At 29.5% G+C, this 16,926-nt stretch overlaps 1 protein-coding gene across 2 annotated transcripts; it reads left to right on the plus strand.

The window, feature by feature from the left end:
- Nucleotides 1-6,573: 6,573 nt before the first annotated feature.
- On the plus strand, nt 6,574-13,449 carry LOC107422448 (probable methionine--tRNA ligase). Of its 2 annotated transcripts, none has more exons than XM_048477637.2 (17): nt 6,574-6,814; nt 6,944-7,088; nt 7,242-7,395; nt 7,621-7,776; nt 8,062-8,292; nt 8,409-8,552; nt 9,251-9,341; nt 9,472-9,578; nt 9,680-9,794; nt 9,928-10,046; nt 10,157-10,222; nt 10,367-10,495; nt 10,580-10,723; nt 11,590-11,710; nt 12,086-12,297; nt 12,408-12,509; nt 12,928-13,449. In XM_048477637.2, the coding sequence occupies exons 1-17, from the start codon at nt 6,685-6,687 to the stop codon at nt 13,156-13,158; spliced, it is 2,397 nt and encodes a 798-aa protein (XP_048333594.1). In that variant the 5' UTR covers nt 6,574-6,684; the 3' UTR covers nt 13,159-13,449. The 2 variants fall into 2 exon arrangements, with proteins under 2 accessions (XP_048333594.1, XP_048333595.1); XM_048477638.2 differs by having other exon boundaries at nt 6,575-6,814; nt 12,089-12,297.
- Nucleotides 13,450-16,926: the final 3,477 nt, after the last annotated feature.

Consider the following 16,926-nt stretch of genomic DNA (forward strand, 5'->3'; position numbering starts at 1 on the left):
TATAAGAAAGATTATATAGAGAAAATGAAAAAGGAAATGCTCTTGTGAAAACATAAAAGTTAAAACAATCCAATTTTTTGAAACATGTAAGCCCACCAGTGGCTTGAGGAATATAAAAATAAGCATATAAGGATGAAGATTTTAGGAATATAAATCCAAAGATGGAGTAAATGTAAAACATTGCTAGAGTTTGACACCGCTTGGACAGTGTCCTTCTTAAATCACTTCACATTGATGGATTTGATATGCTAGAGAGAATTGTTGATGGATTTTATATCAGTACTGGGTCGTCTACGGTGACTAAAAACCAGTCCAGTCTTTAAAAAAACTGATTTTTAAGTCTAAGTCTCGATGGAAGGAGTGGTCATTGGTTGAAGGTGAAGTTTTCTCAGCTCAAGGAACTTCATTTAATGGAATTAATGTCCATCATTGGCGTTAAACAGGGCTTGCTTCCATGATTCTCTTCCAGCCTAGGCACTTCGTTAGACTTGAAATGCCAACAACAGGTGGTGGCTTCACTCCTAAGTGGCATATATGTTACATACAGTTGAAATCTTTGAATGCAAAAACCTCAAGTGATTTTCAGAGGAGGGATGGCTTTCAAATTTGAAAGCACTTTCAATTAGCGGCTGTGAGAAGTTGTTTGTACACCCAATGCACAGGACTGTACTTGCAGCCCCGTTTATATATATACATATTTAAAATTATATATACATATACATATACATATTTATTTAAGTATATAATTTTTTTCGTATATTCAAATATATATATGTTTATACATTTTTTATGATATTAATCATATATGGTTTAGAAACATTATATTTATATAATATATTTGTATAAATATATTTTTATGTGAAACAAATAAAACATGTATAAATTTTGATCATAAAATTCCTTGTGATCTTTGAGGCATAACATCCATTTGGGGAAAAACAATAAGTTAAGGTTTTATCATGTACTCAAGTATATTACTGTTAGTTTATTTATTTTTGCCTCATTCTATTTTTTTAATAATATCAACTATTAATTATTCATTTTATTCGCACTTTGCAGATTTACAAAGTTCTGACATTGCATTAGACTTTGCTGATTCACGTATGTAGTTTTATTGTATACCATGCTTTCAATTGATTCAAGTTTTATATTTTTTAAAAACTGGTTTGCATATCATCAGTATTAATATTATCTGGAAACAAAAAAGATCATAGATCTATCAAATCAACATTTTACGAGTTAAATTTATCCATTTAAAATCAAAGAAATGTTGAATATTTATATTTTATAATTAAATAATATTGTAAAAATACAATTATGGAATTTAAATGTTAAAAATTAACTAATAACAAACTAAACATGAGGTCTAAATGTAATTAGGATAAATGAAATTTTCTCTTAATGATATTTATTGAAAAAATAAGTAAATTTAATTACCGATCATATATTATATCCCACAAGTAAAAAAAAAAAAAAAAACAAATGAAAAAAAAAAAAGGAAATAAAATTGCATTCTCTTCCTTTCCCTTTATTTATTAGATTGGAGGTTAACGGTTGAGAATTAAAAAACAATCACAATCAAAGATGAAAAAAAATAAGGAGAGCATCCTAATTGCCTTGCGAAAAAGAAAGGAAGAAATGCAATTTATAACTCAACCCCTGTATTATTACCGCACATTATATCTCAAAAAAGGGATTTAAAAAAAAAAAAAAAAAAAACACCCTAAGAAGGCCGACATTTCTCAACCCTAAAGAGTACCAACATTTCTGTAAAACCAAAATGAACGAACTCCTGCAATCAATCCTTGAAAAGATTCGTGATGATGTGGCAATCCTCCTGTTCAAAGCAGTTTGTTCTTCATGGCATGTTGCTTTAAAATCCTTTGTAACTTCTACTTTCTACTCTCCCTTTTCTCAAACTCCATGGATTGTGTATCCCGGCGAGAGCGACAATGACAAAACTGCTTTATGTTGGCGCTTCGTCAATCTCGCAGAGAAAAAGACGGTTAGCAGCGTCTGCAATCTCACAGAGAAAAAGGCATACAATATCAAGAACGTGTTGTCAAACAAAACCGACTATGTGCTAGGAACATCATACGGGTTGTTTGTAATTTCCAATCATAGTGGTAAGAAACTAACACTCTTCAATCCTTTTTCAGGACCTCATAAAAAAATTGAACTCCATGCATGAAACATTCCTAGTGCTATTCCTGGCTATGGGAGTAATACATTTACTATTTCTAAAGCCATCCTCGTGTCCGAGCCGTCTCTTACAAAAAGCTTTAGAATCGTAGTTTCAACCTTTCTTTCATTAAGATGGCTTGCAACGTACACGGCAATAGTAGTAAATGGACGGAATTTGGCGACGACAAATTACCATCGTACAGGATATAATATGCCACAATAATATGCTTTATGCATTGTATTTCAAAGGGTTTGTTGAAGTTTGGGACTTTCCAAATTATACTAGTTCTCCAGAGAAAGTTATGACGATCCATTGTCCTCGTAACAAAAGTGAATATATTGGAAACATTTGATATGCTTTTTATCCTTGTGGCTTGGTGGAATCATTGGGTGAGGTTTTGTTAATTGTGACTAGGATGATTTATAATGCACCATTCAAAGTCGAAAACTTGCACTTCAAACAATATGGGAAAACAATATGGGACAATCTATAAGCTTGACTCCGGGCAAAATATGGGAAAAGGTTGAAAATTTGAAGTTTTGTTCTTTTAAGTGTAAATTTGGAAACAAAAATTGGCATGTGCTAAAAGTTCTTCAGAATATAAAGAAAATTCTAGATATTTCTTGTGTGACTCTGGGTTTTCCAGCATTGGGAGGAGTAAAAATATAGTAAAAAAAAATGTGATGCCCTTGTAATAATTTAAAGGCTAATTTTACACTTTGTGGATTGTTCCTAAGCTTTGGTGATAGCATATATATAAACAACTTTTTTTTTTAATTGTCTAATTATATATCTATATATATATATATAATTATGACATGTTTTTAGTTTTTTTTTTTTTATAATGTTTCTAAACCTTGATTAATAGCTGTCTCCTTTTAAATTTAAAAAAAAAAAAAAAAAAAAAAAAAAAAAAAAACCTGAAGATTAAGAACTTCCATATAGGAAGGTTGATACTCTATATACGAAAGACAACCGAAACTTATATAAAAGCAAGGTTTAAGTTTTCAATTTGTCACTCACGTTTAAATATTTTTCAATTTGAAAATGGAAAAGAAGAAAGCATAATATCCATGTAACGGTTAAGAAAAACAAATTTTCTTTACATTTTTTGAATTAACTTATAGATAATTCAGTAAGCAAACTTCAATCTTTTTGTTATTTGTATATATATATGTTTTATTTTTATAAATTAATGAGTAATTTATATGTGTTAAAAAATACAAAGGTCTTCCTTTAGCAATAACATCACTTGCTGGTTTTTTGCTACGGAACTAAATTCCAAAAAATGGGGCAATGTACTATAGGATGAGATATGGAATTCACCTCCAGAAAAGTGTATAATTCCTCGTGGTTAAGCTATTATTATTTGCCTTCGCATCTAAAACGATACTTTGTTTACTATTTAATTTTCCAAAGGATCATGAATTTGAGAAAGTAAAATTAATTTTGTTATGGATAGCAGAAATATGACCTTGTGAATGATTTGGCTAAATTTGTAGCAGGAGAATTTTATTTGCGGTTGGATGCTAATTTTTCGAATGTCTTTTCATGAATATTTATCATCTGTGATAGACTATACATAAAACCCTTGATAACAATAAATTAACGGATTTATCTACAAATAAAATATTGCACATTTTGCTGCCACTTGATAAATGGGATGAAGTAAAGAAAAAATTCTTGATACATCCTTAAAAACTGCAAAATTTTCAATGCTTAAGAGTGCTTTCTTTGTATCGAGCTGATGTTGTGATGACGTTGCTTGATTCAATTGGCAAATTGAAGCTTCTAAGATATTAGGATTTATCTTTAACTGAAACTAATGAAGTACTTGATAAAATTTGTAGCATGTACAAATTGCAGATGTTATTATTACATCATTGTGTAAATTTTAAATTGTTGCCTGATTCAATTAGCAATTTGAAGCAACTAAGGTACTTGTATTTATGAAGTTGAAGAGCTTTGAGAGATACTGTGTAATTTGCTTGATTTGCATACCTTATTATTCAAATCTTGTAGAAAGTCTTACCAAGCTTACCCGTTTACCAACCAGCATGCAAAAACTAACTAAGTTGCAGCACTTGAATATTAGTGACATGATGTGCGAATAAATATTGTCTATTGGATTAAATAAGTTAAGAAGTAAATGATTAAGAAAATAAAACAAAGAATCCATATCCATATAAGATATAGGGGCTTTTATTGAGAATCCATAAAATTAATAACCTGTGGAAATATATCTATCACATAGGTGTGATGGTGATGTGATGGACATAATCTAGTAAATTATTAGTTTTCAAATATTCTCAAATGAGGTAAATAAAAAGAATATGCCAACTGAAAATGAGTACTATATATCTAAAGATGAATAACTTTAATTTGATTGTGCTACTAATGAGGTTTTCAAATGGGGCAATGGTGACTTGAGTAGAAGAAATTACGCCCCAAAAAAACCATCATTCTTATTGAATACATTTTTAATAAACATTTATTAATTAAATCTAAACATGATTAAATTTATATCTAAAAATTTAACAAATATTTAATGACCGTTTAATAAATATTTATTAATCAATCTAAACATGAATTAGAAAGAGAGAAGGAGATATAACCAAAAACTAATCCAATGGTTTAATTATATATAAAGGCTATTTTTTAAAAACAGTGTATGCTTTGCATATAATACTCCTATTACACGTTTATATATATATATATATATATATATATATATATTTTAAAAAAAGTTCATATAATTTTTAATTGTACACAATATATAATTTTTTAAAAATATTGAATATTTTGTTTAAGAAAATTTATATATGCATATAACATCGATGTTATGGATGTCATAATCATGTTTTATAGCACCAACCATTGCAGACAATAATAGTGAAGAAACAGAAAAAGAAAATTACTTTTAAATATTTATAAAAACAATCAAATTTGTAACTCATTTTTAAATATTTTTCAAGTTAAAAAAAGAAAAATAAAAAGCATAATATGTTTGTAATGGTAAAAAAAAATATATTTTAAAATATTTATAAAGACAATCAAATTGAATTACTTTTAAATTTTTTGAAGTTGAAAAAGAAAAAGCTGTAAGGGTGAAAGAAAAACAAATTTTCTCTAATATATATATATATATAATAGATAAATTTTCAATGTAAAACTTCAATCATTTTGGCATTTCTCTCTCTATATATACATATATATGTTTTATTTTTATAAATTAAAGAGTACTCTATATAAAGTTAAAAACTTGGTAATTTGATACAAATTACCCACATAATCACCATTGTATTCTACTCACCATTTTACTCTAGTAACATTTTTTTTTTTGAAAGGCTACTCTAGTAACATTTAAAATAGTTTTTAATTTTAGATATATGGTATAAATTTATCCTTTATCCTTGTAATAGATAATAAATATTAATAATACGTAATTAAATAAATAAATAAATACAAAAAAATTAAAAACAAAAATAAATAAACAATGCTATAGTCTTTTAATCAAATAATTTTACACTATAAAAAATGTTTGATTTTATTTCTACTAACCATTTTACTCTAGTAACATTTAAAATAGTTTTTAATTTAGATATATGGTATAAATTTATCCTTTATCCTTACAATAGGTAATCAATATTAATAATACCTATTTAAATAAATCAAAAATATACAACAAAATTAAAAACAAACATAAATAAACAATTTCATAGTTTTTGTAATCAAATAATTTTTCACTATAAAAAATGTTTGATTTTATTTTAACTAAAAATGATGAGAGGAGCTAAACACTTCACAATTTCAAGGACTTTTTTTTTTTTTTTTTTTTTTGAAAAGTACAATTTCAAGGACTTATCAAACTTTTAAGACGTGGCCAAAGGGTTAAATTTATTTGAGGAGCAAATATTCTCTGGCATTATATAGTCAACGTGGCAGTCTTAAGTCAATGAATATGACTCCTCCCAATCGTTGCACGCGTATGAAATCCGGCTTTCGGGCACTTTTAAGCACCAGAATTTGGTCGTTCTGGGCCCCTCTTTTTTCCCAACTTCCAATCATGGACCCCTACAAGTTTCAAAAGCCCAATTAATTACCATATTTTTCTGATGGTGCTGAAAATAGTAATCAGTGACAACTACATAAATTACACTGACATTTTTGTGCCACTCTCTCTTTCTCTAACAGCAAAGCGCGTGAACGTTGTCAACTTTGAATTTTTCTCAAATTTAATTGGTCAAAGAAAAATTCTAGAATTTGAAATAAAATAAAATAAAAAGTTTGGTAATTTAATTGGTAATTTGGTAATTTAGAACAACTTACAACGGCCTGATGTAATTTGGTAATTTAGAACTTTTACAAGGTCATTTTTTTCTCTGCAACTCTGCCCTACTAGCTTTCCTCCAACGCCGCCACTCTCTCTCTCTCTCTCTCTCTCTTCTCTTCATTTTCTTCTTGTTCAGGAGCTTTCGAGCTCGAGCCCTAAGAACCACATGGGCGATCAGAAAAATTCAGAGGACCGTAAGGTCCCGAAGCTACCGATCCCCAGCCGCCGGAACATACTCATCACAAGCGCCTTGCCGTATGTCAACAACGTCCCTCACCTCGGCAACATCATTGGCTGTAATCACATCACCCTAATACAATGCGTTTTAAGTGTTTGTGAATTTGCCTCATAGACTTGGGTTTCGTATATTTTGTTCCTTTTTGTTGATTTTCAGCTGTTGGGTGTTTATGGGGTTTTTGGGACAGGTGTACTGAGTGCTGATGTTTTCGCTCGTTATTGCCGTCTAAGGGATTATAATGCTATTTACATTTGTGGGACCGATGAGTATGGTACTGCCACTGAAACGAAAGCCTTGGAAGAAAGATGTAGCCCCAAAGAGATTTGTGACAAGTAATATTTCTCTGAGCTGGAAGTTTATGAACTTAGTGAAATTGAAATTTAATGGTGCAAGATTATATAAAATGTTATTTGGTTTATAAAGCTTTTTGTTTTATTTTTTTTTTTATTTTTTTTTTAAATTTTTTTATTGTGGTTTTATTTTAGGTACTATGCGATTCATAAAGAGGTTTATAAATGGTTCAATATTAGTTTTGATGAATTTGGTCGTACGTCTACACCCCAGCAGACTGAAGTTTGCCAAGCAATTTTCAAGAGACTGTTGGATAACAATTGGCTTACAGAGAACACAATGCAGCAGGTATGGAACTTTTTTCTGATGCAACTTTTACTTGGGATATTATGAGTATGTCTAAGAGCCTGTAAGGTAAGTAATTGTTTTGTGGGGAGATTAGTTGTAGCGTTTCTTTGTTTATTTTATCAGTATCCGTTACACTATGGTGGTGTGCATATTTTTTCAATAAATATATGTGGAAATGCATTTACTATCACATTATTTTTAACTTTAATTCGTGTTATAATCCAGCTTTACTGCGATACATGCAAAAGGTTCTTGGCTGACCGCCTTGTGGAGGGTACCTGTCCAACTCCAGGGTGTGATTACGATTCTGCCAGGGGTGATCAGTGTGAAAAGTGTGGAAAGCTCTTGAATCCAACAGAATTGAAAGATCCTAAGTGCAAGGTATGAAATTTAGGTTCTTATCAATTGACTTTTTATTATTATTATTATTATTATTATTATAGATATTTTTTTTATTTGTAGAAAGCCTAGTTCACAGTCTCTGTCATTGCTATTGTTCTTATATAGATGTTTCTATTTTCAGCAAGATGCATTACTAGGAAACTTTTTTTTTTTTTTTTTTTTTTAAAGTACGTTGTTTCCCCCTGAATTCGTGTGGAGCATTAATTATTTGGAAATGTGATAGTTTATGCCATTCTGTTCTCATTTTCTGCTACTTGCAAGCAGGTCTGTGGAACAACTCCACATATTCGTGATACAAACCACCTGTTTCTTGAACTCCCTTTGCTGAGGGATAAATTGGAAGAATATATCAATAAAACATCAGTGGCTGGGTCTTGGAGCCAGAATGCTATTCAAGCAACAAACGCATGGCTTAAAGAAGGGCTTAAACAACGGTGTATTACTAGGGATCTGAAGTGGGGGGTTCCAGTTCCACATGATAAATTCCAGGACAAGGTTATTAACTTTGTTTACAGATTATGCTGAATTTGGGCATCTTTGTTTGTGTTTTTTTATTTCTTAATACCTTTTCAATATTTATTTAGATTGTTTCCAATCATGTTGATGGGCAGGTTTTCTATGTCTGGTTTGATGCACCTATTGGATATGTTTCTATTACTTCATGCTATACACCTGACTGGGAGAAATGGTGGAAGAATCCTGAAAATGTAGAATTGTTTCAGTTCATGGGCAAGGATAATGTGCCATTCCACACTGTAAGTGTCATATGCTTTAGAATTTCCTTTTTGAGTTTTGTAAGAGAGAGATGATCTGTTGCTTAAATTATGCTATTCATGTTTTGATGTAATCTTCTATATGATATATCACTTTTTATTGGTCGGCTAAGGAAATGTTTTAGAATGTTTTGACATTTATGTGTAGCAATATCAGTGTTTATGTTGCTCTTATTCTCACATTTTATTTGTACTCAGACATTTTAAAGGTGTTTCTCTTTTGTTGACACTTCTGCATAATAACTTTGGATTAGATAAATGAATGGTCTTGCTAACTTGGGTTGATAACGAGGTCTCACTCATTCTTGTTGGATTATCAGTGATCATGTAATTCATTGTCATATCAATTCTACAGTTACTGAATATTAGACATTTGAAAATTTTGTTGTAAGAACTTAGAAATATGTCCCCATCCTTTATGTTCGAATTTTGATTCCTTGGAGAACCTTTTAGAACCCACTCTTCAGTCATCTAAAGTTCTAAAAGACGATGCTTGTATATTTGAATATCTACTACTTTATATGCCTCTCAATGCTGCAGATACGTGCATATCTGCGACCCTACTATCAATAAAAGAGCTTGGGGATGTGGAGCTAAGGCAGTGCTATTTCCTATAGTGGCATCTTAATCAAAAGGATTTTACTATTTGGTTTTTAAAAGCTGTTAATTTTCTACTTCAGGTGATGTTTCCATCTACACTTATTGGAACTGGTGAGAATTGGACATTGATGAAGACTATCAGTGTTACTGAATACTTGAATTATGAAGCAGGTTAGACCGTCATCTGCCGTTAGTGTTAATTTATCATGCATGTGGATGGATATCTTACATGCAATCATAACATTCGTCTTTTAACTTCTAGAACTAGAATAAGTTGAATCTGATCAAACAAAATTTACAGGAAAGTTCTCTAAGAGTAAAGGTGTAGGAGTATTTGGTAATGATGCAAAAGATACGAACATTCCTGTGGAAGTATGGAGATATTACTTGCTTACCAATAGACCAGAGGTGAGAAGATTGTCTTCACTTTTGATTCTGTTATCAATTAGATTTAAGCTTGTTTCTTCTTTGGACGTGGCTACTAATTTGAATTGGCTTTTGCATACTAGGTGTCAGATACCTTATTTACATGGGCAGACTTGCAAGCAAAATTGAATAGTGAATTATTGAATAATTTGGGCAACTTTATAAATCGAGTATTGAGCTTTATAGCTAAACCTTCAGGTCAGTTTTGAGTTTTGAATGATTTACTGCTAATATTTTGTTCTTATTCTTCATATGATGTTTGCTGCTTGACAAAAGAAAATTTTAACTGTGGCATTTCGTAGCATATGAACTTAAAACTTTCCATTTACAGGTCAAGGATATGGTTCCATTATACCTGATGCTCCACCTGGAGAATCAGACTCCTTAACCGAGAAGTTAGCTGAAAAAGTTGGTAAATATGTGGAGCAGTATGTAGAAGCCATGGAAAAGGTAGTTGAGCTTTGTATGATGTTTCACTACATGTCAAAGCTTCTTTTTCCTTCCATTTATTTTTGTTTCTTATGCATTGGCATGGAATCTTGGTTCTTTGTATTGTGTAGGTTAAACTAAAACAGGGACTGAAAACCGCTATGAACATTTCAAGTGAAGGGAATGCTTATTTGCAAGTAAGCTTTGGACATTTCTAATAGCTCATACGGAGAGAGACTTGTTTAGTTGATAAGTTCATTTACAGATTTATCCGTTTGACTGTGCTGAAATATCAATGTTATCCCTGCTGCTTAGCAACAGTTGATGTCAATTGAATGCAGGAAAGCCAATTCTGGAAGCTATACAAGGAGGATCAACCACGCTGTTCTATAGTTGTGAGAACTTCAGTGGGTTTAGTACATATTCTTGCATGTTTATTAGAACCATTTATGCCATCATTTTCTCTTGAGGTAATAAATCTCCACTCTCAATTTCCTTTTGCTGTAATATGTCTTCCATGCTCAGCCATTTTTACTGTCATTTTGGCATTTAAGGTATTCAAGCAGCTGAATTTGTCTCCTGAAGCGCAACTTTCACTTTCTGATGAAAAAGGAGATATCGATAGGGCAAGGAGACCTTGGGACATTATACCTTCTGGTCACAAAATTGGGAAACCAGAGCCATTGTTCAAGGAATTGGTATGTCTTGCATTGGAAAATCTAGCTCTTATGAACACATGCAAGACTTGAGATTAGAATAAGGATTGTTTCGCTGAAATTTATGACAATTTGGCAGGGAAAGGGTTTTGGTCTGAGATAGATGCATTTAGGTTGTTGAGTGTGGATGAAACAACCTGATCTTGGTTAGGGTTCAGCTCAAGAATTGTAAAGAAGATAGCAGTTGCCAATGTTTCTGACAAAAAAATAAACTGGCTTGGTGAAGTGCTGATAATTTTTATGTTATTTTATTTTTAAAATTTTTTTGGTGGGAGTTGAAGTACAGCTAATGCTTGTTGTTGCAAGCAAACTGAAGAATAGGAATGGTTATTAATTTCGAACATCTTCTACCTTAAGAATAATTAACTCTCATTGCTTCACAATTTGTCTCTGTATACCCGAATGTGTGCCTCCAGGCAACTTTAAAGTTAGTTGTGTAGAATGAGTTGCAGAATGGCTGCTGCCTGCTCTGGCCCATCACAGATGTTTCCAGCTAGACTCCATTAGGTGTAGCAGTAGCATACTGAACAACTTCTGTCAGATTTAAGATTTATCTGGTTCCTTGTCTATAAAAACCTAGAAGCTCCTTATCAACTTGAAAGTGAATACTTATAGCTAAGCCCATCAGGTTAGGCTGAATGAAAACTAAGCTGGTTGCTTGGGAACAAGCTAAATACTGTCCAAGAGTGTTCTTTTTTATTTAATTTTTCCTCATAAAGGCTTACTGTCACAAATGATGTAACTGAGGCTGCTGAAACACATCCTATATCTGGTTGTTAGTTTGGAAAATGCATCATATATTAGTATCTGGTTTTTAGTTTCTCATTTTGTGAAAGTGCGTTGTACAGAAAGATGAAGAAGTAGAAGCTTTCAGGCAGAGGTTTGCTGGAAGTCAAGCTGATAGAATTGAGAGGGCAGAAGCTGAAGCAGAGAAGATAGCTGCACAACTGAAGAAAACGAAAGTTTCAGGTTACAATTTTAACCCTTCTCCTCCTTAATCTATTATTTAAGCAAGTTATGCAGTTGTTGATGCATCCCATATTAGAAAAGTCATGTTGATGTGATGACAATATTTGAACACTATACAAAGCCTAATCATCATTTCCTTTAGTGGTCTTCTCTGTTAAATTGCACCCTGCACTGTTTTAAGAGTTAGATCTGGTTTCTTTCATTTTCACATATTGGTTGAATAGTTTGTTATTACCGATTTACCTTGATCCAGAACTTGTGCTGATATTTACTTGCCATTCAGTTTGTGCACCAATTATGGGGTACTGCATTAACATGTCATGGTAGTTGCTCTGTAGATTTGTGTATTAACTTTTTACTGTCTACCGTTTGAAGCAGACAACAGTGGAAAGAAAAAGCCTACAAAATCTGCAAGTGAAGCAGAGATTACCATCTCTAGACTTGATATTCGTGTTGGGCTGATTACCAAAGCTCAGAAGCATCCTGATGCTGATTCATTGTATGTAGAAGAGATTGATGTGGGCGAAGGACAGCCCAGAACTGTTGTTAGTGGACTTGTCAAGTATATACCTCTGGAAGAAATGCAGGTATATTTTCACTCTTAATCTTTCACCAATAATGTTATGATTATCTTTATTTTAAATTCTAGAAAACAGTTGTCATATATATTGTGTTCACCTAAATTTTTGTCTGGCAGAATCGGAAGGTTTGCGTCCTCTGCAACTTGAAACCTGCAGCCTTGAAGGGTATTAAATCACAGGCAATGGTTCTTGCTGCTTCCAACACTGATCACACATTGGTAAGCTTTCCACATTATCGTTTTTCTGGTGGTTGTCTTGTTGCTCATGCATTGGTATGATGTGTTTATATGCTTTATTACTTGCCGTGTGTTTGTAACTTAATTATCATTCACCACTTTTCTTTTATCACACACCTTTTTAAGCCCCATGGTTCTACTTGCACTCTTTTTTTTTTCCCTAGATAGGCAAGAATACCTCTAGAAACAAATTGCAGAGTCAAGAAATAAATAGTGAAATAGATGAAGATGTTATTCTGAAAATTTTGAGCTTTATCAAAACAGCTGTAACTTGGCTACAAAATATTTGCAAACATAAAATTACACAGTTGAACCAGGTGAAAATAAATGGCTGGCCCTAGGAGGGACTAATTATAGTTTGCGGAATCAAATTTTCTTACCATATTGGTTTTACTTTCAGGTTGAATTGGTTGAACCACCAAAATCTGCTAATGTTGGAGAGAGAGTTACATTTGCTGGGTTTGAAGGGGAGCCTGATAATGTTCTAAACCCTAAGAAGAAGGTCTGGGAAACTTTGCAAGTGGATTTACACACCAACGCAGATCTGGTTGCCTGTTACAAAGATCTTCCTTTCACTACATCAGCTGGTGTTTGCACGGTTTCAACGATTCGCGATGGTTCGATTAGGTAGACAAGTTTCTTCATCCATTAGAAAGTAAGAAAAGAAAAAGTAAAAATTCCCAGATTTTGATTGGCTATTTGTCATTGTGCTTCCTTATAAATTGAGTGATCTTTTACACAATACCAATTTAAGAGACAATAATCAACGGATTTTATGGCTCAAAAGCAGAAACTATATTTGGCAAAAAGATCTATAGAAGAATAGGACTCAATTAGTTGGTTTTGTTTTGTTTTGTTTTTTGTTTTTAATTTTATTTTATTATTATTATTTATTTTAGTTATTTTATTATTTATTTATTTATTTGTTTTGGCTTAAAAGGATTATCTTGATGATTGAACTCCAAATAGGGATTGATAAAATTTTAGTCAGTTGAAGCGTTATCTTGAAATTAAGTGATTATTACTCAATCAAGTGTGAGGTGGTCTCATGCTGTTGGACAACGCAACCATAAATGAGAACCATGAGCCTTGTTTAAAAATGATAATTATGAGGTTTGTGCGCAAAACGAGATCCAAAATTTCAGAAATAACGAAGATTTAAAATATAAAATGTTCAAAATATAAAAATTTATAAGGAAATATCAGAAAGGATTGATGATGGAGATTTATTTTAAAAAATAAAAATTTTAGTTGAAATTTTAGTATTGGTTTATTTTAGTAATTTATTATCAAATTAATTATAAAAAATATAAAAATATTGAATAGATATTATATTTTATTCTTTAATTTATAATTAATGATAATGATTATAAATAAACTATCATTGTTTAAAATATACATAAAAAAAATATATATTTGATAAATTATTTATTAATTAAGATAAAATAATCATTACAATTATATTTTATTTCATAAATATCATTTCAATATTTATAGAACTTTTAGATGATTGAAAATTATTAATATCTATCTCGTTTTTATTTTAAAATATAAAATGTGAAAAGTAATTATTAAAATATATATTTTTTTAATAATTTTTCATGTAATTATGTCAACCATACAAATTTTGTATTAAATATAACTATTATTGATATTTAATATAATATATTTTTTTATTTTTTTATTTTTATTTACTTAATGTTATTAATTTAAATGTTATTAATATTAATTCTATATAATATTGTATTTTTATATTATTATTTTATGTTATTATTTTTTATTCTTATATAATCAATTATTAATTTATAAATATAAGATTCTAATGAATTTATTTTATACAAAATATATAGCAAAATATATATATTTTGTCAATGAATAAAACTTAATTATTGAATTCAATTCACTTCGTTTTATTTATATTATTAAATACTTAAAAAAAATTAAAAAGTAAAAATAAAACACTATCACTAAATTTAATTTGGTAAAATAATTTACTAAATGTCAATAATATTTTTTAATTTTTTTATAAAAATTTAAAAAATTATAAATATTTTTAAAATTTTCATGAAATTTTTTGAAAATTCACATTAAAATTTCTAAAATTTCAATGGATTTTATGGATTTTTTAACAAAATTGTTAAAGATTTGATGTTAATATTTTTATGGAAATTTCCATAAAAATTTTGATGAAATTTCAAAATTTTCAATAAATATTATGAAAATTTTATCGTTTCTTTGAATCCTAAATTTTATTTCGATCTTTTAAAAAAATAAAAATTTTGAGAAAATTTATAATATTTTGAACTTGGCTGATACACATATGATTATGAAAATTATAGTAATAATTATCTATTGAATTGGATTTATTTATTTTCATCAGCTCAAAAATTTTAAAGATTAATTTACTTCTAGTTGAAATGATAAGAATTTTTTAACTCGAATGAGTTGGAGTGATAATAATAATAATAATAATTCAAAAGGTCTGTTCATTTTGTAAATTGGATTAAATGAAATTGATGGGACTAATGTTTATAATGGTTCAGTCCAATTTGAAACTTCCATGTTAATTTTTTCTAATTGTGACACTTTATAATCAAGTTTATAACATGAATACCTCATGAATTGTATTCGAATCTGCATTTTCGGTTTGTCCAATGTAAGATTAAAAGAGTTGTGTACTTTTTTTATTTTTTATTGTAAGAGTTTGATTTATTTATTTATTTTTAATGAGAACTATTTTTAATTTTCAAAAAATAAATTTTATTTCGTTATTTATAATACGTCTTTTAGCAGATAAAAAGGAATTGATTAATATAAATGTGCTAATATGAGTAAGAGATGGATATTCAATATTGCTTTTTTTTTTTCTTTTTCCGATAAAGGTTTTTACATCTAATAATGCTAAATAACACGTAAATTATAACATGAATTTATAATCAAGTTTATAACATGAATACCTCTTGGATAACATTTCTAATTTTGGTGACTGTTTTTTTATTTGGACCCCTAAATGTATAAATAATTTAGTCCATCTAATTTGTTAATGGGCAGCAGACCAAGAGATATATGGATCTATAGACCCACATTGACTTCTGTTATTTTTTCATTTTGATTGACTTGGAAGAATATACCATAGAAAGCCTTAGGGGTGGGCATGGATTGGGTTGGTTCGGTTTTGGACCGAAATACAACCCAATCCATACATATCGGTTTTTTTAATTTACAATACAAACCAAACCATTAAAACATTAAATCCAAACCAAACCAAACCATTTATGATCGGTTTGGTTTGGATTGGTTGATCAGTTTGAAACTTACTAATTTATAAATATATAATACAAATATAAAATTTTCCAAATATAAAATATAAATAATAAATTATAATTATTCAAATATAAAATATAATTAGAATAATACAACATAGTCTACAATAGAAAATAAAGAAGAAAATGTAGCAAATGATACACATCATGCACTTATTAAATGGCAAACATTAATGTCATCATCTCACTCCTATAAAATCAAATTAAAATTGTTAGAATAAATAACGTAAAATAATACATTCGTTAAAATTCATTTACTCAAGAATCAATGCATAATTTTTTTGTTTAACCTTAAAACTTTGGTAAATCATAAGTTAATCAACGTTGACAAGTTTACTAATTTTAGTTAATTCTGTAAGCTCTACAAAGATCAAAACAATAAAATTAGCAATAAATTATATTTAAATATTTATATATATATATATATATATAACAATTGGATACAATATATGTAGATATATATATATATATGATGAGGATGTAAAAAAAAAATATATATTATGGTGATGGTGATGGACTGGTGGTGGGTGACAACAAAGGTAAAAATTTAGTTTATGGTTAGAACTTACAATTTAATTTGGGATTTGGTATATGGAGATGTAAAAGAAAAAAAATATATATATATTAAAAATCAATATATAAAAATGGAAAAAAAATTTAAAAATTAATATATAAAAATGAAAAAAATATACTAAAATTAATATATAAAAATGAAAAAATAAAAAATATATAATTTTTTAGTTATATAATATATTATTTGGATTGGATTGGATTGGATTGGATTTATATTTCCAATCCATAACCAATCCAATCCATACAAAATATAATATTTTGAACCCAATCCAATCCAATTGATGTAAAAATCCAATCCAAATCGTTAAAAATGGATTGGATTGGGCGGATTGAATGGGTTGGATTGGATTTTGCCCACCCCTAGAAAGCCTCTCGTTTCTTTTGGTTTCTGTAAATCCCATATTTTCTAAAAAAAAAAAAAAAAAAAAAAAAAACCATAAATACCTCATGAATTATATCCGAATCTACATTTTCGGTTCGTCCAATGTAAGATAAAAAAGTAG

This window comes from Ziziphus jujuba, chromosome 3, assembly GCF_031755915.1.
Source record: "Ziziphus jujuba cultivar Dongzao chromosome 3, ASM3175591v1".
Classification (NCBI taxonomy): Eukaryota; Viridiplantae; Streptophyta; class Magnoliopsida; order Rosales; family Rhamnaceae; genus Ziziphus; species Ziziphus jujuba.